Below are 23,711 nucleotides of genomic sequence, written 5' to 3' on the forward strand. Positions count from 1 at the left end.
ATGCAGCATAAAGGAAAACAATATATATTATAGTATATTTTGTTCGTTTTCACTTTACATACCAGTTTGAAACTAACAACTAACTTCACTTAAAAATTACACAAGATAGTTTACTTTTTTATAGGTGGCAGCAGATTAACCATATTTTTGTAATGTGGATATTTTTGTCTGATATTTTTGTGTAGAAAATAAGTGCTGCATTACTAGTTCTACAGTTTTTATCCTTTTCGGACATTTTATATACTATATAATACGGCTTTATATACTGTATGAATTACTAGATTTTTTTTTTTTTAGTCTTAAGTGCAAACTACGAAGTCTTCTCTTCTGACATGATCATTACAGTCTCTGGAAGTAAGGTTTTCAGTTTTCCAAAAAGCAGCTCGTCGCAGTATATAATTTCGTTTTGAGTCCAGTTGTAGTATATGATTCCATTTTGAGTCCAGTTGCAGTATATGATTACATTTTGAGTCCGGTTGCAATATATGATTCCATTTTTTGTTCAGTTGCAGTATATGAGGGCCCATGACCGGGCCTCTAAATATTAATAACCCGAAAATATATCAAAATACGTTGACTACACATTTGCATCATGGCTGCCAAAGGAAACATTTCTGTGGAATTTCACGCATGTGTTGTGTAGGAGCGCTTGCATCATCAAACACTTGCATTTAAAAAAAAAACCGAAAGTAATCAGTAACACAACACACGCTTTACAGGCAGACGTTTCATTCACTACTGCCGTGAAGATGACGATGTTCACCTCAGGAGTAGACAAAACTCAGCAACGACATATCGATCCTGAAAGATCTAATAGGTAGTTTCTTTCATCTTCTCTGGCCGTGGAACATTATAGATATATCCCTGTGAGCTGTTTTTAAAATTTCACTGATCCGCATTATGGTTTCCACAGTGGAAATCACTAAACTCACTCTTCTGGAAAATGTCACGTATTTTGTCCGAGAAGAACACTTTTTGCCCGACTTTGTGCAGGAGATGAGTACTTTCTCCCTCCTCCAACACCGAGAACAATAATAAAAAGAACCAAGACAGAGAAATACTCTTCCTTTTTCTATTATTTATACTGTAGGCCACCCTTCTTCTGTTATTGAACTTTGAACAAAAGCTGACTCCCACTATCATGCGATCTGACATGTTGGGGGGGGGGGAATAGAAAACACATGTTCGCGAACAAACCTACTTCAGGGACATCTTTAGGCTTTATCATTGTCGAAACAAGAGGGTCTCGAAGAGGCAAGGTATCTCGTAATTGCCGAAATATGAGCATCAAGTTAGACGAGATATCTTGTAATTGCTGAAGTAAAAGGCATAAAGTTATACTAAATGTTAAACCGTTGTTACAGAAACGGTTCAAGTGAGACGAGATATCACGTAATTGCCGAAATAGAAGGCATCTCGTTAGGTGAGATACCGTTGTTGTCGAAATAAAACGCATCAATTTAGGTGACATATTTCATATTTGCCGAACTAAAAGGCATCAAGATAGGCAAGATATCTCGCAAATGCCGAAATGAAAATCATCAAGTTAGGCGAAATATCACGTACATGCCAAAATTAAAGAATCAAATTAGGTGAATTAACTCGTAATTGCCAAAATAAAAAAAAACCATCTAGTTAGGTGAGCTATCTTGTAATTGCCGAAATAAAAGGCAGCAAGCTAGACGAGATATTTCGTCATTGCAGCTCTAAGGATTGACGATAATTTAATAAATATTCGCAAAACAGCGATTCGCACGGAAAACAAGACATTTAGATCGAGTTTCTTTTTCTTTATGAATGTTGAATTAAACTTCTGTGACGCACGATGTGTTTTACGCGGATATTCATTCCGTCATGAATATTTCATGAGTTTCATGGCGTACCAGCGATTTTAAGCGCAAGTAGGATATGAATATATATATCAATAAAGAAAGAATGCGAGAGATTTGTGCTCGGCGTATTTGTGACTGTCGTTTGCATCGCCACAAGAGAATCCAAATGAAATATGCGAACGAGGGTCTGCAGCTGAAGCTGAATATTGAATTAGAAAGCGTCCATCTCTCTCTCTCGGAGAAGAATATGTATATATAGCCTCAGAGTGAAAGTCATGAAATTTGAAGACGCTGTTTTGTGGTCTCGTGAAAGACGAGAGAAATATCTCGAATAAAAAATGTATTGCAAAAATTCGCATTTTTCCGACTCGATTCATTCATTCTATCTTATATTTACTTCGAGGCCACAAAACTCTCGAAAAATAACTCTTATCCCTGAGACTTTATGAGTAGCTCGTGCATATATTTTATAAAGAATAAAAAATACACGCACTTTATCCATCGGAATATCATATGACATACGGGATTAAATCACTTCACTTGAAACATGGAACTCTCATTCTATTCGTAGATCATTTGGAAAATAAATTGCCGAGGTTGCAAATGCGCGTTTTAGCGGCTTCAAGACCAATGGAAGTAAATTCAATTCAATTCTAGGAAATAGCAGAAAAAGTTCTATAACGTGACACCATTTTCATCAGAATATCCGGAATTAATTGCGAGAGACAAGCGCAGAAAGATGGACAATATTCAAAATCAAATTGTCGCCAAAATTTTTAACGGACAATCCTGCAAATATCCTACCCGAGTGGTCATATTTACCAAACATTTATCCAATTCACCAGCTTTCGAAGGAGCCTAGAAAAAACCATGTCGGTGTTCTAGTTCAGAAGAAATTTAGCCTTTTGTTTGCAACACATCACTGAAATCGACGTACATCGAAGTAGAATCTCGAAATTTTCAATAATAGATATTGGCTACAGTTTAACTTTTCACAGAAAATCCAAGGTGACGCTACATATCCATCCACAAGATATCTTGATTAAATGGTGAGATACATGCGCTGAGATATTATAGAAGTGTATAATCGAATAATTGTCGCCAATATCTACTAAAAGAAGGTGTTTGCGAAATTGGTGATCGAAAATGTTGGCGAAAATTCGATTTTGAACTTGGTCAATCTCTCAGTGCTTGTGTAGCTCGCCTGTAAATCCGGATATTATGATGAAAATGAGATGTCACCGTAAAGAATTTATTCTGTTCTTTCCAAATATGTGCTTAGTTTGCTTGAAGTATTTCAGAAATTTCACAAATTTGGTTTCTTTTCGAATTGACACTTTTTTTTCATAATCGCTTTATCCACCATAACTCGAAAACGGTTCGAAATACGACAGGGTTAGTAGGGTGTTTTATGCTCCACTTGGGTTCGTCTATCACTCCCTTTTGTTTGGCAGAACAGGTCACGTTCACCCTGTGTAATTCTCTATAAGTTTATTTGGCATTACATTATAGATTATTCTTCACTATTATTTCACTCATCATTATTTGGTTATTTTTCCATTATATTATATAGCTCTTCCCGACAAGATATTACGCTTGAGAATTAATTTCGTATTTTGTATTTTTCTATTTCATACGTTTCCTTCTACGTCACTGATTTATGCATGGCGCTCTAGAATCTAAAAGCTCAGTTGAAGAAAAGGGAATTAAATTCAGGAGAGCGCGTCGGAAATGCTTTAGATTCGTGGGCGCTGGCGCTCAGCTGGAGCTTCATGCAAAAATATCAGATATTTTAATAAATTCTATTGTGCTCACCATGTTTCCACTTTTGGTGAATCTTTGCATAAGGAAGGAAAAAATTCATTTCATTGAAAGAAGGAGCGAGGAAAAAACCACTGGAAGGGTTTGACTTATAAATTGTAAATGGGTATTTTTTAGTTTTTTTTGTTGTCTTTAATCCTTTGCTTGCGCGAATAGTCGAAATTATGCCTTATGCATTGTAGAGAAAAAAAACCTCTTCCTCTCCCTTGTATCACGAATCATCGAAAGCAACTGAACAGGCTTATAGCGTTTATCATCTATAGACGACGGTAGCAGTCTAAGGGTTAACTAGCGTGAAAAGATTCAGGAAAACAGGTTTGCTAGCTGTAGTTTCCAAACTCTAGCGAATGTTAATTTTTGTGTAGACGCTATATATCTTTCTCGAATGGAAGTCTCATAAAACAAAGATGGGGAAGAGGCAATTTTTAACATCTGGTGATACCACTTCAGGTTCTATCGTAGCTTTTCAGTGGAAACTTGAAATGCCGTAATGTACTTGACGAGAATCCCAGCCGTATTAAGAAACCCACACACCACACAAGGCTTATATCCCGGATGGGACAGAGCCTGGATCGTGTCAGGTCTGACAGCCGTATTAAGAAGTCGTTGTACGGTAGTGTCTGTATTGTGATGGATTCACGTCGCAAATATCTGGGTTCAAAAGCTGATGCGATCAAATGGTGGCTGTCTGAAGTTTGTTTACTGTCGTATTTTACAGCTTTGAAAACCAAATGCACACAGGTCGATACATGTATACGATACAAGTGGAGTTCCTCAAGGAAGTGTCCTTGGCCCCATACTTTTTTCACTTTTTATCGACAAACTCGATCAGGGTATCGATGGAATTACTAGCAAATTCGCAGATGATGTGAAGCTAATGGGGGTAATCGGGAATCAAAGCGATAGGGAGTTGCTTCAGATCAAATTAAACTGGATTGCAGCATGGGCAAATGAATGGAGCATGACGTTTAGCGTTGATAAGTGCATGGTCGCTCATTTTGGTTCGAACAACCCGAGTTGAATGGTGTCACTATCCCGGATGCAACTAGAGTCTCCGATTTGGGAATTCTCATTGACGAGCGACTTAAGTTTTCTGAACATTGTTCAGCGGTTGTCAAAAAAGCGAATAGAATGCTTGGTCTCATTTTCAAAAAGGTCTCTTCGCGTTCTCCTAAAGTCATTCTTCCGCTTTTTCGAGGCTTAGTTCGTCCTGGACTGGAGTATGCGGTAAGGTTTTGGAGACCATACCTACAGAGGGACATAGACTTGATTGAAGGGGTGCAGAGAAGAGCTACGCGTGTCCTTATTGGCACACAGGGCTTGAGTTATGAAGAGAGACTTCATTTTTTGAATATGTTTACATTGGATGAACGCAGGTGTCGAGGAGATATGATCGAAGTGTTCAAAATTTTCAATGGGATGGATAGGATGGACCATGAACTTTTAGTACACCGCCAATCAACTGCTTTTACAAGGGGACACCAGTATCGATTGGTGAGGGACAATGCAAGGTTATGGTGTCGCAGGGAATTTTTCTCTAATAGGGTTGTTAATAAATGGAATAGCTTACCCCCGGAGGTAGTAAATTGTAACACAATTGACACGTTTAAAAAGAAATACGATAAACATGTTGGGGTAAATCGAGAAGCAATCCATTCTTAGAATAAGACAACCATAAGTATTCTTTATGGGCATTGTATAATATTTTATCATGTGTATATATTGTTTATAATTTGTGTTAATTGCATTTTTAATGGGGTTGCTGTATTTTTGAAACATATGACATCCATATTTTTATGGGCATCTTTTTATCAGCCACCTCGTTGGGCATTTTGCCTGTTGTGGCGTTGTATTTGTATTTGTAGTATTTGTATAAAGCTGACCAGAGGGCAAACGGCAAAGCCACAACATTAAAATCACAACAAAAATATTCGCTCTATCCAGGGCTATATAGTAAAGATTGTCTCTTCTCTTTGAAGTTGATCTTGTCACCTTGACTCAATGGACATGATCTCGGATCAGGTGCGTCAAGTCACTGCTCTAGTACTTTTCAACTACCTGAATCTACCTGAACATCTTTGCCATTCCAGGAGATTGTACTACTACGTTCAAAAAGTTACGAGACTTACTTCATTGCGGAAGGATGACTGCAGATAGAAACTGTTTATTTGGTGTTTCCTTCGAAGTTACTACCCTATGCAATTATGCATTTTTGCCATTGTTCATACAAAGAATGTAAATGACGATTGGAAGCTTTTTATTTGTCACATTCTCCAGTGCCTTCGTCGCTGCACTTCTTCGGAACCTGAGAATTGTTGCCCCTTAAGCAGATTCTTTATCCGAGTAAAAAAGGAAAAAGTCACATGCGGCAAGATCGGGGGGAATAAGAAATACCGGAATGTGATGTTTTGACAGGCAATCTGACACCAGAATGGACCTACGAGTCCTTAAACGTCTGCGTGATTCATTGAGACGCAAGTGACCAGATCTCTGGAAGACCGAGTGTGATGACACCATCACGACAATGCGCCGGTTCACAAGTCCCTTCTGGTGTCTGATTACCTGTCAAACATCACATTCCGATACTTTCACAGTCAGCTTATTCCTTTAATCTTGCCTCATGTGACTTTTCCCCTTTTACTCGGATGAAGAATCTGCTTGAGCAACAACGATTCTCAGGTTCCGAAGAAGTGCAGCGACGAAGACACTGGAGGGCGTGACATAAAAAGGCTTGCAATCATCATTTACATCTTTGTATGAACAATGGCAAAAATGTATAGTCACAGGTTAGTTACTTCGAAAGATAAATCAAATAAACAGGTTCTATCTGTTTCATTCTTCCGTAATAAAATAAGTCTCAGAACTGTTTTTGAACGTTCGAATGTAGATCATTCAAACTTATATGTCTGATCTTAGTAGTATGTTTCATCTGTAAAGAAGACACCTATCATCAAACTTTATTATTAAGGTCTTGTAACCAATGGCTCTTACATGGGTGGGCTCCAGCCCAGGCATTCGGGACGATTCTTATTTTTATTTTCGGTTTTTAACAAAACACTACAATAGGGCCCGTAAAAAATCAGATTAGGAGCCCCCAAAGATCCTAGTTTAGTATGTAGAGGGCCTTGTTCGGAGCGGCAGTGAAAACGTATTTTAGAGCAAAAAGCAACTTGCCCGGAAAGGCTGTGCTTCTGTTGGGCATCCATCCCGTTCGGAAGATGATTCGGAGAAAGAATTTAATAAATTGAATTTATTTGAACTTTATGAAAATAAAGTTTCCTCTTTCGCGTGTTACATCTCTTTTGCAACTTATGAACCAACAGGTCATATCAAAACTTAAGAAAATGTATATAAAATACACATATATCTAAAGATGTTTCGATGCCACGCACCAATCTCGCTTTAAGGGAATTATGGAAGGATCGTTTTATACATAATATCCTTCGTGAAATTTCAGTAATTTCCATGGTATGGGACAAAGTTGTCGGTTAAGACAATGCCGTTTGTAAACAACTATAGCCAGACTGTTGCTAGCTAAGAACTGCTTTTTCCAGTGTTCAAGATGCCACTGAAGAACTTGCTGCTGAACATACTGACATTGTAGGTAGGATAATCAGTTTTCTTAGGCAAGGCATTACAATTGGATGTAATTAAAAGGAAGTAGAATGAACTTGAAGAGGCTGAAAAAACCTGACAATAAAAGATCCGAAAGTGGGAAAAATAAACTAGAGATAAAAAAAAGCGAGAAAGAAGATGAAGACTGTTCATCCTACGAGAGAAGAAAGCAGCAAAAAAAGCCAAAAGGTGACATAATAAAAAAATTTTACACTATACATACAGTGTCTTACGATCAACTGACGATTTTCAAAATGTTGTAGCAAGAAAACGGTGACAAGACATTAAAGTCATGCTTGTGGAATATGAATGTGCAAAGTCAGGAATTTCATCTGCTGTGTCATTCATGTTGCAAGGAGTTGTACAGTTGTCAAAATTAAAAAAAACAAACAAAAAAAACCTTTTTATATGGACACTCTGTGCCCAAAAGTCAGTTAAAAACTTGTTGCCCTGTCTCTCCTGATACCAAAAGAAAATCCACGTTTCAAAATGCAATATTCGCAGAATAATCTGAATTCAAAATTTGTAGAAAAGTTGCGAAAGACGCGTTGTCCATTAATTTTTGTTCTTTCTCAAGGTTTCCCGAGTTTTTGAATTCAAATATCTCAACGAAAATTACACTTTGAAACGTGGAATTTTTTTTTCACTTACGTACTATTTCACCAACTCCGGCCATATCGCTATATTGTAATTTAAAGCCATTAGAGAGTCGGGTTGAAAATGAAGCCGCAATCTATCTGTGGTCGCCTCAAGCTCGTTAGAGATAATCTCTTGTTATGTATATTCTTTCACCGGGATCGAACCTGGGTTCTAACGATTCGATTCCCGGTGGAGACCAGATTGGGAATAATGTTTGGTTTGGTGGTGGAGACCAGGTGACTTTTCTTTCCGAGTTTACTTCGGCGTAATATCCAGAAAACATCAATTTCCTTTAATAATAACAAAAGTTTCATGTATCGCATTGTTTCACTTTATCCAATCGATGGCATCCAAAACGTCGATCATTTCAGCCGATTCCGTGATAGACCTGACTTCGTCCATATTACGGATGAGATGCTTAGCCGACAGTACTGGACTTTGAATGATTTTATAATGCAGAGAGAGATCCAACGGCTGACATTTCGAGTTTGTGTGTTTCGGGGAACGAAAATTATATCAATTCTCAAGAGGAATATTTGTGTAATACGAGATTTACTGTTGCCCATACATTTTTTAACACAACACCCCCCCCCCCCCCCAATTCACATATATTAAAATTTGTGCTGTCATCTATTGAGCATGATTAGAACTAAAATCGCAACTATTAGTGTCTGTACAGCGGTCCAATGGATGAAAATAGTGCCTGTGACCGCATCTAAGGGTGACCATTAAGGAGGGGTTCGAACTACGTTATATAAGTAGGCTTTTTGCTGGGGAATTTTTATTTGGCCGTAAAACGCGGGGGCGGTGGGGGGGGGGGTTTACTGAAATAATAGCCGTAGGGTGAAGAACGAATATAATCACTAAGTGCGTAAGTCCGTCTTATCATCAAAGAGGTAATTTATTATCATTTCACACATTCGAACAGGTGGCTGTGTCGGAATTGTTCATCGGTTCATTGAGGCGCCTATAATTGGAATAATTTTGGTAAAATTTTGCATCTTTGATAACCACTTGTATAATTGCATCGATGCTTTTAAATAAATTAAGGCTACACACCCATGAGTTCATGCTTTTCCAGTGCTTTTGCGAATATTTTGTGAAACAAACTCGCTAAACATCAAGTTATGGGTTTCAGATACATCGATGACCTCATTACCTTTAACTGCGAATATTTCCTTTAACTAAGTGGTCCCTACGGACTGGACACCTAAGAGAACCAATCATGGACCCGCTGCTGATTTCCTTCACTTAAATATTTGTCTGTATAATTGTCTTGTAAATATCGGAATTTTTGACAAAACAAAGCTATTTAAATTTAAAGTTAACTTTCTATCCAATTTTAATTCTAATATTAGTATTGGAATTTAAAAAAAAAAAAATTGTGGTAAATGTTCAAGAATTAAAAAAACATACAATAGAAATGATTTTCTTAAATCCTTTTTTGATTTTACCAATATATCGAGTGAAAATGGTATTCCCTTCTCCTTCATGGGGTTCAAACTTCACCCACGTTTTTCGACCTAATCATCCTGAATGCCTCACGCTTTTGTGACTTCCATACATACAAAATTAATTTCAGGTAGGATCATTTGATCATTTTTATCGCACCACGGTCATTTTCTGCACACGAAGGCTAATTAGACACAAGGACCTACAAATTATTGCCGATTCCGAACGGCAGGCGTGTTCTTTTGGTGCACTAACCCCTCGATGGGTGACTCCCTGCGGTAGGAATTTTTTCTGCGGTCACGTTGCCGTTTCTGTTGTACCTCAGTGGCAGGAAAGTTTTCCGACAATGACGAACCGGGTATCGAACTCGCGACACCTGTAAACATCCTTTGGTACTTCAGGCGAGTATCTTATCGACCTCGGCTACCGCGCCCTTCAGATAGGGTATTTAATGTCTTATTCTTTTAACTTTTAATGAAACACATTTCATATGGTCAAAATATTGTGTAACTGATGTATTTTACGTGGTTTTTCTAGTGGTTTTCCGAGTTTTTTTTTGTGTATTTCTCAATTTTTCTATTTTTAATTTTTTCATGTTTTTGGACTTGTTTTGCGAAAAAAGAAGGTCGAGGGAACGGATTGTAAAATAGTGCCCATTTCGGCTTACATTTATTAGAATTTTTTTTCCTTTTGGGACAATGAGGGGAGGGGGCCCCAACCCTAAGAAAGACCTCCTTATTGTTCATCTCTGTTCTAATTTGACACTTGTAAATATACGTATATAAATTATACTTATCTCACATAATTGCCATGTTCAACTTTTTTCCGTGAGCTTTATTTCAATTTACTGCGAGTTCCAGGAGTTCTTCATTTTCCATTCATTTTTATTTTTCAGACATTTCAGCAACAATTGGTGATTTTTCCAACTTGTGGCAATGTATAAAAAAACAATTGAAAATATACCGTATTTTGCCATACACATCAGATCAGTTTCCCGCATTTTCTTCAATGAAAATGGTTCCCAGTCGTGAAGAATGTTTTTTTCAATGAAGTACATTTTAGTTTACTGCTAATTACTACAATCCTTGATTTCCCCACTCTTCAGCAATTTTACCAATAAATCAGCAAATTTGTCTTCAATTTCTTCCATATTTAGAATTGCGATTCAAAAAATTTTCCCCGATTAGATATAGTATGAAAGCCTAATTTTTATTTCAACCCATAATAAAACTACTAATATTAATAAAAACATTTTTGATTTAGTCAGAATTAAAATTCTCACTTCTGCTTGTGGATCACCTGTACCATCGTCGTGTACCCCATTGGATATTCATAGAGGATGTAACCATAGAGGAAATTCTCACTGTTTTACTGAAAGGGAGATGAGCTGTGTTGTATGAAACGTAATATTCCATGTATGGGTATGTCAAAAGTTATTTTAAAACCTTAAAAATATTAATTGCACAAATTTTTGACAAATGATGATAAAAAATTATGGCGTGCACGGATGAGATTAGAGGGACAGGGCCACTGTGTGGTCCATCGTTATGTTAGCCATAGTTCAGGCACACTGATACTACATAGGTGCTTCTAGTATAATGATGGGCATGCACGAATGTTCTTGACTCAAAAAAATGGAAGACCACCCCGTACCCATGTTTGAGACATCAATATACGGATGGGTGCGGGCGGAATGGATGAAATTGAACTGGTATTAATCGCTTGTGTGTATGTGTGTTAGGATGAAACGGGGAAGGATGAATCGGGGCATTACTTTGTGGTCATAGACGGACTCTCATCGCGAGGACGCGGATTGGAACTCTGTCGGTGGCGCAGCTGGTGGTCGGTTGAGGTTGGTTTTCTGCGGTTCCCAACTTCGAGGCACGAATGCGAGCCTTAAAAAAAGCATTAAAATGTCTCGCCGCAGAAAACAACAATCATACAACGGTACAAATGTCCAATTGAACATCATACATAGTTTGAAAAATAGATGGCAACACTAAAAATTCCCACCCAACACTAGACACACGCTCAAAGTGTTAGGTGCACATGCGCACTTCCGGCACAACTCATCCGGTAGTAAATTGTCCCATGGCGATAGACTGCAGTTATGTTCGGTTTGAAAGAAAAAGAATGAAGAAGGAAGAAGGAAGAGATATATAGGAAATTTTCTTATTGAATTAACCCTTTGAGTGGTTTTAAAATTTTCTTGATCCGCATTATAACTGCCACATTGGAAAGCCCTAAACCTTTTAGAAATTGCCACCTATTTTCAAGATTTTTTTTTGATTGCGCGAGCTGATAAACGCTGCTGCCCCCCCCCCCCAACAATTTTAGAACCCGAGATATGTGGGGTTAATTATTATCAATTACTACATTGTATTATAGTATTTATTAATCGTCTCTTAGTGGTTTTCAGAACTTTCCTAAAAACAGTCGGTGGGGGCCCCGTTCAAAAGCTCCAAAGGTGATATTTTGTCAGCGGGCCATGCGTTGAGGATCCCTGCTTTAAGTGGTGCTTAAAGGCACATTATCAAGTCTTGAATAACATTATAATGCTATAGGAAACAACGAGGTTTTCCAAAAAGTGATTTGGTAAGCGGTGTGACGCATTATCCGGGGGACTTGCTGACGAGATTTCACTGTGTTATGCACCGAAATGCCGCTGTATATTTTCTGAAACGAAAGTGAGAAACTGGCATCTGAGTGAATATTTTTATATCTCTAATCATGGCTCTTTAAAGTATTACATAGCAGTGCACTCTAATTCTAAACATTGTGAGTCTGCATGTAATGAGGAAGAATCTTCTTTATTATTGTAATATTAGAACCTTCGTGAACATTTTTTTTTCTAGTTGTGAATCTGCTTCTCATTTTTCTCATTTTATATATATTTGGCTTTTTCTGATTTCCGGGAACTGCTTTTGATCGCGTTTGATTATCGTCCAGTAATTTTGATGGGCTCCCTCTCGAAAATTAAGAAAATTATTATCAAAAGAAAATGAGTGAAGTGGATAGGTGAGAATAACGTATTATTGGAAAGCCACCATCGGTTCAGGGAGGGAAAAGTCATGTGTGACTAACCACCACCAAACCAACCGTGACCCATGCTCTGTCCCCCTGGGGAATATAAGCTGGTCCGTCTCAGGAGAATTACATCTTCTACGATCACGTGACTAAGGCTTCGAGAAATGGCAAAAACGTCGATGTTGTTTATCCTGATTTCCGAAAGGCATTTGATCAGGTCCAACATAGTAAACTCTTCTCTTGAAATGTTCACAAAAGACTAGGAATAATGCATTTTGCCGAATTGGATGGAATCGTTTTTAAGAAATAGGTCACAACTGGTTATGGTAAACGGGGAATTCTGATTGGACAGGCGTCACAAGTGGAGTTACTCAAGGAAGTATCCTGGGCGCATATTTCTTTCACTTTTTGTCGATAAATTCGATCAGGGTGTCGATGGGATTGTTAGCTAATTCGCAGATGACGTGAAGGTAATGGGGGGTAGTCGGGAATCAAAGCAATATGGAGATTCTCCAGACGAACTTGAATATGCTTGCAGTATGGGCTAATGAATTTAGCATGACGTTTAGTGTTGAAAACTACACGGTCTCTCATTGTGATTCGAACAACCCACGGTTCGCTTACGCGTTGAATGGTGTCCTTATCTTGGATGCAACTAGGGCGACCGATTTGGGAATTCTCATTGACGAGCGGCTTAGGTTTTCTGAACATTGTTCAGCGGTGGTAAAAAAACGAATAGAATGCTCGGTTTCATTCTCAAAAAGGTCTCTTCGCGTTCGCCGAAAGTGATTCTTCCGCTTTTACGGGGCTGAGTTCGTCCTGGACTGGAGTATACCGTAAGGTTTTGGAGACCACACCTACTGAGGGACATATACTTGATTATGGAGGTGCAGAGGAAAACCTACGTGTACTCTTGTTGACACATAAGGCTTGAGCTATGAAGGAAGACTTGATTTGTTGAATATGTTTACATTGGAAAAACGCAGGTGTCGGGGGATATGATCGAAGAGTTTAGTAATTTTAACGGGTTGGATAGAAGATGAAGCATGGGTTAAGAATATGCCGTCAGTCGGCTGCTTCAACAAGGGGACGACGTACCGTATAGTAAAGGACGATTCCAATTTGTGGTGTTGCAGGGAGTTTTTCTCTAATAGGGTTGTCAATAAATGGAATTGTTTACCTCCAGGGGTCGTGAATTCTAACACTATTGACACGTTTAAAAAAAAGTACAGTAAACATAGTGGGGTAAGAAAACATATTATTTTTTTATGGACAATGAATTATATATTATTAATTAATATTTTTCATGATATATACTTTTATATTGAGTACATTGGGTATTTTTGGTTGTTTATTCGACATCCATATTTTTTACGAGCATCTTTTGTTTAGCCACCTCGTTGGACAATTTTCCTGTTGTGGCTTTTGTATCTGTAACACATTATTTCACTAATGGAATATCGGAACATCACGCAACACCCTTTCATCAATAAAGATGAAACAAACAATCATGTCGGTGGGTTAACACGAAGAGAAAAATGTGTACGTCTCAGGAAGTACTTGGATATGTGTAAGGGATTTTCTCATAAGCAACGTCACTGAAAAGTTATAAAGCCTGCAATGTACTGATACAGCATATTTCTTCAGTCAGCAGCAGCACGAAATTGCTTTCAAGCTGTCACGAGTCATTTCTTAGGCTCAACGGGACAGAAACACGTTTCTTTGGCAAAACACACTCAATAAATCTCGCAGCCGCCACCGTACCTAAATTTTTCTGCATGCGTAAGAGAGTTACGACGGAACAACTCCATATCTTATTTCTACCTGATATCAATACGTACTGGGTGTTTCGCGAAGATTGTCGAAAAAGAATAGAACTCATACTGTTCATCTGAAAATATATATATGTTACGGTGAATGTGATAAATCGGTTATATATATCATGCATAATTGCTAAACTTCTCGGTAATTTTGATCAATTTATCACTTTTAACGGTGATTATACATAACACCAAAACTTCGTTAGTAAATTTGATAAATGCAGAAAAAATAATGCGTGAAGTTAATTTGATAAAATAATACGTAATACCGGGGTATAATCGTGAAATTTGTTAAATAAGAGATCATTATATCGGGTGCAATTGTAGAATTCGCAAAATATGGGGTTAATTATATCGGGTCTGACTGTAGAATTAGTTAAATAGGAGTTTGTTGTATAAAGTAAAAGTCCTTTATAATGAGTATGTCTTATAACGAGAATCACGATGCAACGAGTGATTTCCAGGTGATTGTCAAAGAGCTAACGTCACGAAAACAAAACCATTCGCTTGTATGGAGAAGTCCATTAATACGACAATTTTTCTCACGATTGTGAGCTGTCGTTATTACGGACTTTTACTGTATATAGTCGCGATTGTAGACGGACAAAAACTTAGCTATACTGGGATAAAAGAGTTTGTTATATTGGGGTTTGGTTACATAACTACAGAAATTTGTAAAAATTCGTTGAATCAAAGAATTGTTTGAATGAGAGTTCGCTATATCGGGATGTGGTCGTAAAATTTGTTGAACAGGAGCTCGTTATGTATCAAGGTCCGGTTTCAGAATTCACTAAATTGGTTTTTTTGGGAATGTTCTGAAAAATTCGTTAAATCAGAGTTCATTATATCCAGTTCAGACTTTGGCTCCACGAGAACAGTCATCTAAATAATAAATCTTATCACGGCAATGGAGCCGATTTATTATACACGACAATGTATTATGCGTAATAACCGGTAAATGTGATGAATTTTGTACGGTTTGTCATGTTCACCAACGACGTTTGGATATAATGCAAAATCGCCAGTAGATGTAATTGCCGCTGTGGTTGTCGAGTGGTCATAGTGGGCCCGGGTTCGAACGCCACAGTGGTGGTCGACTGAAGTTGGTTTCTTGTTGTTCTCAACATCGAGGCGCGAATCTGAGCCGATCTCCCATTCGAAAAGTCTCGCCACAGAGAGCAACAGGTCTACAACGGTACAATCTTCACTCCGTATACTTCCACCATAGTTAGAAAACGTGATGACAGATGGCAGCACACTACACGTAGCAAGCATTGTACAGAAATGAACTTTACGTCAAGTTCACAACATGGACACGCACATTCCAACATGGACACGCACATTCCAACATGGACACGCACATTCCAACATGCACCAATTCGTTAGAAGTTCCGCAGAGGAATATGGACGAGGGAGGTGCATGTGCGGTTTAGTAGTTGTAGATGGGATAAACTTAAGAAAATCTATTAAACTTACCAAAATGGTCGGTGATTATGTAAAATAACCGAATTTATCTCATTTACCGTAATACCAGAGAAATAATGAGCTGACTGGAAAAATCCAGCAGCGATGACAGCACTTCTATAAGTAATCATTTGGAGAAAAAATTTAATTACGCACTCAGTAGACAAAATGTTTAAATAATTTATATTGAAAGTTAAATTAATTCCCAAGATCGTGGGATTAATTCCACGTACGATCAAGAAGTAGAAAACAATGTCAGTCAGTAACTTTGTGCTTCTTTTTGCAAGAAAATTTAACACGGATCGTGTTTGAACTAAAATTTACCGAAACTTCGTGGATTGAAATTCGTGATGTTTAACAATTTCGCGATTTTTTGAATTTTTTTAAAATTTTGATGCGAACTCACAGCGTGACAAAAATCCGAAATTTTAATCGCAGGTATCCGGTAAATTTTAATAGACGCATCAAGGAGCGTAAATTGTGTTATAATAAGATATTAAAAAACATTACCTTTTTTTTCCATTTTGGGCCGTATAATATTTAATTCTTATATTGTTATACTATTTTAATATATGGTTATATATATATATAATACAAACACACACTATTTATATATTCCCTAAAAATCATATCACAAATTATATACAATTATATCACTGTGTTAGACGAATTACTTACTCATAGCTGAAAATTGTTTATCTTTCGATATCAACAGCGTAGAATTTCTGTTCTTTCGTGCAAAAGACACCTTGTTTATGCAGTCGAATGGCGTTTTAACGAATACCGTTACAGCGAAAATCCCGTTCTAACGAACACTTTTCTAATCCCTCCGGAAAAGTTTACGTAGGAACAATAAAAAAAAAAGCCGGAATTGCTATATAACGAAATTTCATTATAACGAAGGGATTTCTCCGACCACTTGGAGTTCGTTATAACGGGATTCGACTGTACTACAGCAATGAATGAATGAACGCCAGAACTTTGCCACTGGGCTTATCCCGTTGCCGAGATCTCTTCCAGCCCAGCTTCGTGACTGTACTACAGCAGCCAGCTTCAACCTGTCGCTCGCGAGCACGAAATTGGATACGAGCATGCTCGTGCCTGATCAACGCTTCAATTAAACAATCTGTAAAAACTGCATTCGGAGGATTACAATTATGCAGATTTCAGATCTACGTATGCCAAGGTTATTGTAAGGGGGTGCTGTTCGTCTCATGGCGGATATAGGCAGCTCACGAGAGTAGAGAAAGGTTGAAGACCCCTGAACTGCATCATATATACGTACAAGTGCAACGCAAAGCTACCTGGAATATTTAGACATTCATTAAATGCAAAAATCACTTTTTCTTTTTATGTAGCGTCAGACTTTTAATTGAATATTTTTTTTGTTGTTGCAAAAAAGGAGTAATTCTATTACACGCAATTCCAATATAATTCATGATAAAATTCATAGAACTGCATAGTATTCTACATATTCACTATTTCTTCAGCAGCTTTTTAACGTAAACCTCATATTCTTTCTCATCACATCAGTTTGAATAGTTCAGGGATGGCCAATCCATTTCGAATCAGTTTCACAATCAAGATTATTTTCGATCCAAGTGCCACTCCACGAATTTTAACACGTAGATCATATGTATCTTTTTACGGGACACGAACATTCCCTCTGTTCCTACGAAATATTGTTTGGTTGCTCCTTTATTTTCGGAAAAAAAATTCAGCTTTTTACTGTTTCGAGTTCCAAATTGTTTTTATTTTAAAACGGCGTAAATACCGGAAACTGAGGACTCAGGGTTCTTGCCCCCTCCCGAATAAACTTTCCCCCCCAAAGAATTCACCCAGAAAAAAACCCCCAAAGAATTCACGGATACACAATGTAATTGTGTTATACAATGCACGTGCTCCCTGCGGACTATCCTTAATCTTAAACTTATGCGACGTCCTTCATCTATACCCCAAAGATGGGAACTAAACAGAAACGCATCAAATAGAAAGTCATCATAAAATTATTATTTTAAAAGGGCCTACATTACTAAATATAGGTTTTTCAGCCGGAACAGAATTGTTTAAAAGTGCAGGTAATTTCTTTGATTGAGTGTTCGCGTGCCATTCTTGATATTACGACATGCCACTTGTGGCTGCGGGTTTACCACCGCTTGAAATAGGCTAAACTCTTACTTTTGGAAACTGATCGGTGTGAATGATTGTCCATATATATTCGTCATGCCACGAACAACTGGAATATTGTTTATTGATTCTTGAACAACGTCGGTGATATTCTACGAGCTGCCGCAACGTCACGAGAATGGGCACAGGTGGCGTGAGTTAAACACTTAAATGCAAGCTTTGGATACCCGCAAAGGCTCCTTTAAACCTTTTCTGGCCGCAGAAATTAACTTAAACGTTCATTTCTGCAGCCAGTTTGAAGATAAAAATTCGGAATCGCCTTTGCACATCAGGCGAGATCATATTCTTCCCATTTTATTCTTTGACATTCTTGGTAGATGCCTCAATTTACAACGGAAAGGCTTCGTTTGTTGCTGAGCACGTGCACCTGAATTTGTAAAACGTTTTGTTAGCATTTTTTATTTTGTCTTGAAGTTTGCTACTCGAATTTTTTTCCTCACTATAGTTCGAATCACAAAGGAGGCAGTTATATGTATTTTGAAAATAATATAACTTCAACACATTCAATTTTTGTGCGATTTTTGAGGTTTTGCATGTCTTTAATAAAGCTCTGCATGAGAAGTACAGTTGTGGAAATAGGTTTTTGTCAAATGATTTTTTCCGGCTTCCATAACGTGTCATCAACCATGAAAAAAATTATCAGCTCGATAAAAAAATCGTGCGTTTAACAGGTGAAACTGAACGCGGAAAGTTTGAGGATCACGCGTCTTCCGAATCATAAGGACGCGAAATAAAAAACCAAACTATATCAAAATTAATTAAATTACTTATATTGGCATAAATAATTCAATGAAACTTATTTATGACTTCAAATAATTTATTACCAACTTGTAAATAAATTTATAAATTATTGCTATTTATTGTTGTTCAATATATATATTAATTGAATATTTATTTATATTTTCATTTGCCGTAGATTGTAATTGCCGTGATATTGTAATCAGTCGGAGAGACTCTTGCCCCATTTGTAATGTGCAATATATTCAAAACCCTGATACACGTTTTAAGATCATTACAGAAAAAAAAAATACCCCAACAGTGTATTCAAAAAAGCGTCAATCACAAATTTTTCGTCTTTAAAAGAAGTGCAAAAAAACCTTTTTCACTTCTTTGACCGGTAATCAGTTAATACCAGATTAGTGGTAATTTATATATCCAATACAGTAGAGAATCTATTATCCGAATACCGATCAACCGAAACATCGGTTAACCGAAAGCGTTCTAGTTGGAAAATTCATTTTGCTCGCCATGTAGAAATTCCGCTAGTGCTTTTAGTCAAGCAAAATAAAATTTGGGGCTTCTTTTTCTAAACTGTAGGCCTACTTTAATGGCTATTTTGTACTTGTCAAACTAGGCTAGCCAGTTCTCAGTGTTATTTGTAAGACCCGTGTGATGTAAAATATACACAGTTTTGTGTTTAATATCACTGTTTTTTTGTTTCATATTGATACTGGTACAATTTTTTCCGCAAATGATCGGGTATCCGAAAAATCAGTTATCCGAACATTCCCAGCCCCTAATTGTTTCGGATAATCGATGATATAGTGTATTTAAAAATTTTTAAACGGTGTATCACATCTTGGATAAGAAAATTTGATCCGATTTTTTATGAGATATTGTTCTATGCGGAAATTTTGGTTTTCTTTATAATTACAAATTACATATTTTAATACATGCTGAAATTCTCAATGAGTTTTTTTTTTAATTTTGTTTATTTCTTTGTTGAGCACATTGGATTTCATGACTTTAGTTTCATATTTAAAACGACATATCTGTGTATTAATTATACTGACATAACTTTGCCAAAGGGATAAAGTTAAATTGAATTGAAAATTTTATGGCGAGACAAATTTGAAATATGAATGAAAATGCACGAAGAAACGAAACCAAATGAATGGATGTGAAATGAGTTCACCGTCGATTAACTTTGGAAATTATATGAATTGTAAATATAACTGCAAACATGTACATCGAATAGGGTATTCTATAACAGTTCGCTAATGACGAGAGCTTTAATTTTACAGTTTTATCGTAAAAATCTCCCTCGATCAGCTAAAATAAATTAAGCTACATACGGCTTAAACTAGAAAAGTCAACTTGCTAAAACAACAAAGATTCTGTGGAGTAAAATCTATTTAAATCATAAGAAAATCATCCAAAGTATGAAATTTAAATACTTGCGAGTATTTCGGTATTTATGAAGTTAGCACAATGTGTAATTGATTATAAATTTATCTCAAAATCAAATTACTGTATATAACAGCGGGATGTATAAATACTAATTTTAATTTTAAAATGGTTCAACCTCACGCCATGAGATTTTATTTCAAGCAGAATAATCATGTGGAGAAAAATACTGTTAAAACGATAAACTTTTCTACTCACCCCTCAATACTGTCAGTATCATTATAAAGTAGTATAAACTGTGTAACATTTTTTCCCTCCGATAATAAGTCAGCTCAAAAATAATTTGAAGCAGCAGCGATGATAACAACAAAAATATTCCATGGAATTGTTAGACAACACTCATCGGAGGTTGTTGCACACAAAACAGCGTTGAGTTAGGAGTCGCCCGCTCAAGTTGGCTTTCCAACATCGCGCGCGCCGATAAACTGTTATCTGACTTGAAAAAGCGCGCAAGACACTGCCATTATAGAGTTTAGCCACCCGAGGGCGCTGCATTCCGAGTACACACCTCTTCTTTTCTTACCAAAAATAAAAACATTTTGATACCTTTTTATTTCGAAAAGTTGCGAATATTTTTTAGAAGTTCATGGATCGGCTTAATGAAGCTCTCTATTTTTCCAGAAACGTTATGATTCCCAATTTAATGAAATCATTAGCTTGAATATATTTTAAAGGAGAGATATTTAGTTATAGTGCCAGTCGATTTTATTAATTTACCCGTGAATATATAATAAATGCAACTGTTAATCAAGTCAATGCCTTTGAAATTTAATATTAAAGTGTTTTAATCTGCAGGTTGTCCCGAAATTCGTAAATAGTATGAACATTCATGAAAATTGAAGGAATCGGCATATTTCAGTGCGGTTTGAGAAAAGGTTATTCTCACACGAAGAGAGATTCGTTTTGACACAGGAAAAAAAAGTAGTTCACATACAGTAAATACAGGGCACTGCACGGAAGCAAATCACTGGAAATATGCAAAGCATAGTCATATAAAGTGCAGGGTTTGCGATTTACAGCTCCTTTCTGAAATGTTCTGTTACTGGCGCTATTTAGGATTTTCATTGTTATGTTAACATTGGTTGACAAAGCACTATTGGTGAAGTTGTTTTCACGAACCACCTCAGTCACACGATTCACCAGCTTAATCTTATGGACGTTTCAGACGCAGAAAAGTTTGAAGAAAGATTTTAAATTGAAACTCTGTGATTTGCTTTCGAGCAGTGTCCTCTATCGACGAAAATTTGAACTAAATTTTTCCTGCACCAAAAAAAAAAAAAAAAAAAAAACCCCCTTTCGTGAGAATATTTTTTCGCAACCGCATTCAAATATACATTTTTTTTCATTTTTTATGATTATTTTAACTACATATTTATGAATTTATGGGACACCCTGTGTGCTATTTAATCCGCAACAGAGGTTTCCAAACAGTGGTCCGCACCCACTTGGGGAAACAAAAAGTTTCTTAGAGAAGCGTGGGACCCTATGAACTATCAAAAGCACTCAATGAGCAACTTATTATAAGTGTTTCTTCAGTAATAAAGAGAGAATACAGTGTTTGAAACACTCAGGGAAAAGTTTTGAAGCATATCGGAGGGTTTTGTATAATAATTTACCATCCCCTTGAGCACTTGTTAGCTAAATTTATTCGAGAGTTCATTAAAATTTGTTTGGAATTCTATATTTTCAATATTAATAAATTACTTTAAATGAAGTCAGTGAAGAATTGAAATGTAAAAATATGCGATTCAATTTTTTTCTAATATTTAAACTCGCAAAACAGGTTTATTACACGTTGTGTTCACGTAAAATAAATTGACATTTCAGTGATGAAAAATTTTACATACTAATCATTCGATTTGAAGTGTGATATTTCAATTTGCTCAGTTACCTCCTCCCCACTTCCACTCCTCAGAAAATTTCCGAAGGAGTTTCTATCATACATTACGAAGTCAGGATTGAGAAGCAGCTAACCCATACTCCTATAGGGCTTGCAGAACCAGGACCCTGACTGGTCCGACGGGATTAAGCAGCATAAATGTGAACAAATTATGTTGTTTTGCTGAAAAATCATTTCGGGATAATGGCGATTACGAGGGTTTTAACAGTTGGCTGATGCGAAGATGAATTTGGGAAAGGGAGAAAATTTTTGGTGGGAACCGAACCCACATCCTCTCACTTGCCGGGTGAGCAAAGGCAGTTGAATATTCCTTCTTACCTAAATTCATCTTCGCATCAACCAGCTGTCAAAAACCTTCATATGCATAGTGGAGAGTGACACCATACTTAGATAATGGCAATTAAAATGAAATTTCCTGAGGCCATTTTTTAAGCAACTGCGTCGTCACACAGTTATTCGGCAATTTCGGAAATTTTCGAGCTCTGACAAACATTTTAAAGGATTCTGTTTAATATCTGAAGGGGGGTGGGGCACAGAATTAATGATAATTTTCCATCTGCTCTCACTCAAGTGATTATCCTGTGCATCATTCTGCTGAGCAGCGTCCATAAGGAAAAGGCTATGGAGATAGGGTGATTTTTTGTGTGTGTCAAAACCCGTCTATTTTCTGAAAAATAATGAGCGCGTTTGCCTAAGTTCTATTTCTTCTGTGACAGGGGTATTGAACGCATGACCCGTGGGACAAATGTGGCCCTTGGAGCTTTTTCCTTGGCCGCTGATAATATCGGGGAATAGCTACTTTTCATTGAAATGAGATTAAATTAAAAAAATCGTTAAAGCAGCCAGCTGACTACTCAGGATTGTACAATTTGCACATGCTTTTAATACGTTGGAACCGCAGTCTTAACGGATTCGGGGGGAGGGGAGGGGAGGGGGTGCTCGAGGCTGAAAAATTTTGGAAATTTGCAATTTTATACATATTTCAGGAGGAAAAATTCAGCATCCGAAAATCCTACACAATCACAAAACTCCCGAACAACACCTTAATGAAAGAAACAATTTTAGAAGTATTTTCAAAACATTTCTGATATGATTATTGAAAGAAATAAGAATCATCGAAGGAAATGATTTCATTGCAAAAAATATATATATATATTGAAAAAAAATAATTTCATAATTCTTAGAGATAATTTCAGACTTTATCAGAAGAACAATTTCATAATTCGTGAAAGTAATTTTAGAATTACGTAATAAAAGAAGAAAATAAAAAATGAAATAATTCCAAAATTATTAAAAAATCATATTTAATGATAGAAATACTTTCAGACGAAAACGAATTCAATAATTTGGGGGGGGGGGGTGTCCTTATTTAACTCGGAGGCCATTGATTCATTCGTTAAGACATTCCTGCATATCAATCTACCGCATGACGCTTCTAAATTCCCCATTATGATTGGGACAGTGACCAGCGAGCTTCATGGGAAATTTTAATTCTTTCTCGCAGTGTCTGAAAGGTTGAGGAATCCTGTTCTAGGGAAATCCTGCAAGAGACATGGCCACATTGTTTTGAGAGGCCTTCAAAGAAAACCTTTCGAGTCTTTTTGCTAAATGAATCGGAGGGTATTCATGTACATCGAACAAGCTCCAACACACGAACAGAATACTTACTGTTCCTTTCCAGAAAAAAAAAAAACCACATTACTTCAGTAACCTCTCCTATACGAGAAACACGGCGTAGAACAATCGAATTATATATTATATATATGT

At 36.9% G+C, this 23,711-nt stretch overlaps 1 protein-coding gene across 1 annotated transcript in view; it reads right to left on the reverse strand.

Moving 5' to 3' along the window:
- Window positions 1-20,443, reverse strand: part of LOC149070449 (uncharacterized) — a 46,978-nt gene extending 26,535 nt beyond the window's left edge. The window contains exon 1 of the mRNA XM_089249782.1: window positions 20,243-20,443. Coding sequence (XP_089105908.1) covers window positions 20,243-20,291 — 49 coding nt within the window. The 5' untranslated portion in view covers window positions 20,292-20,443. The remainder of the gene's footprint in view (window positions 1-20,242) is intronic.
- Window positions 20,444-23,711: the final 3,268 nt, after the last annotated feature.

Source organism: Pholcus phalangioides, unplaced genomic scaffold, assembly GCF_987345545.1.
Source record: "Pholcus phalangioides strain wild (caught in Gottingen) unplaced genomic scaffold, Ppha-v1.0 ptg000022l_1, whole genome shotgun sequence".
Classification (NCBI taxonomy): Eukaryota; Metazoa; Arthropoda; class Arachnida; order Araneae; family Pholcidae; genus Pholcus; species Pholcus phalangioides.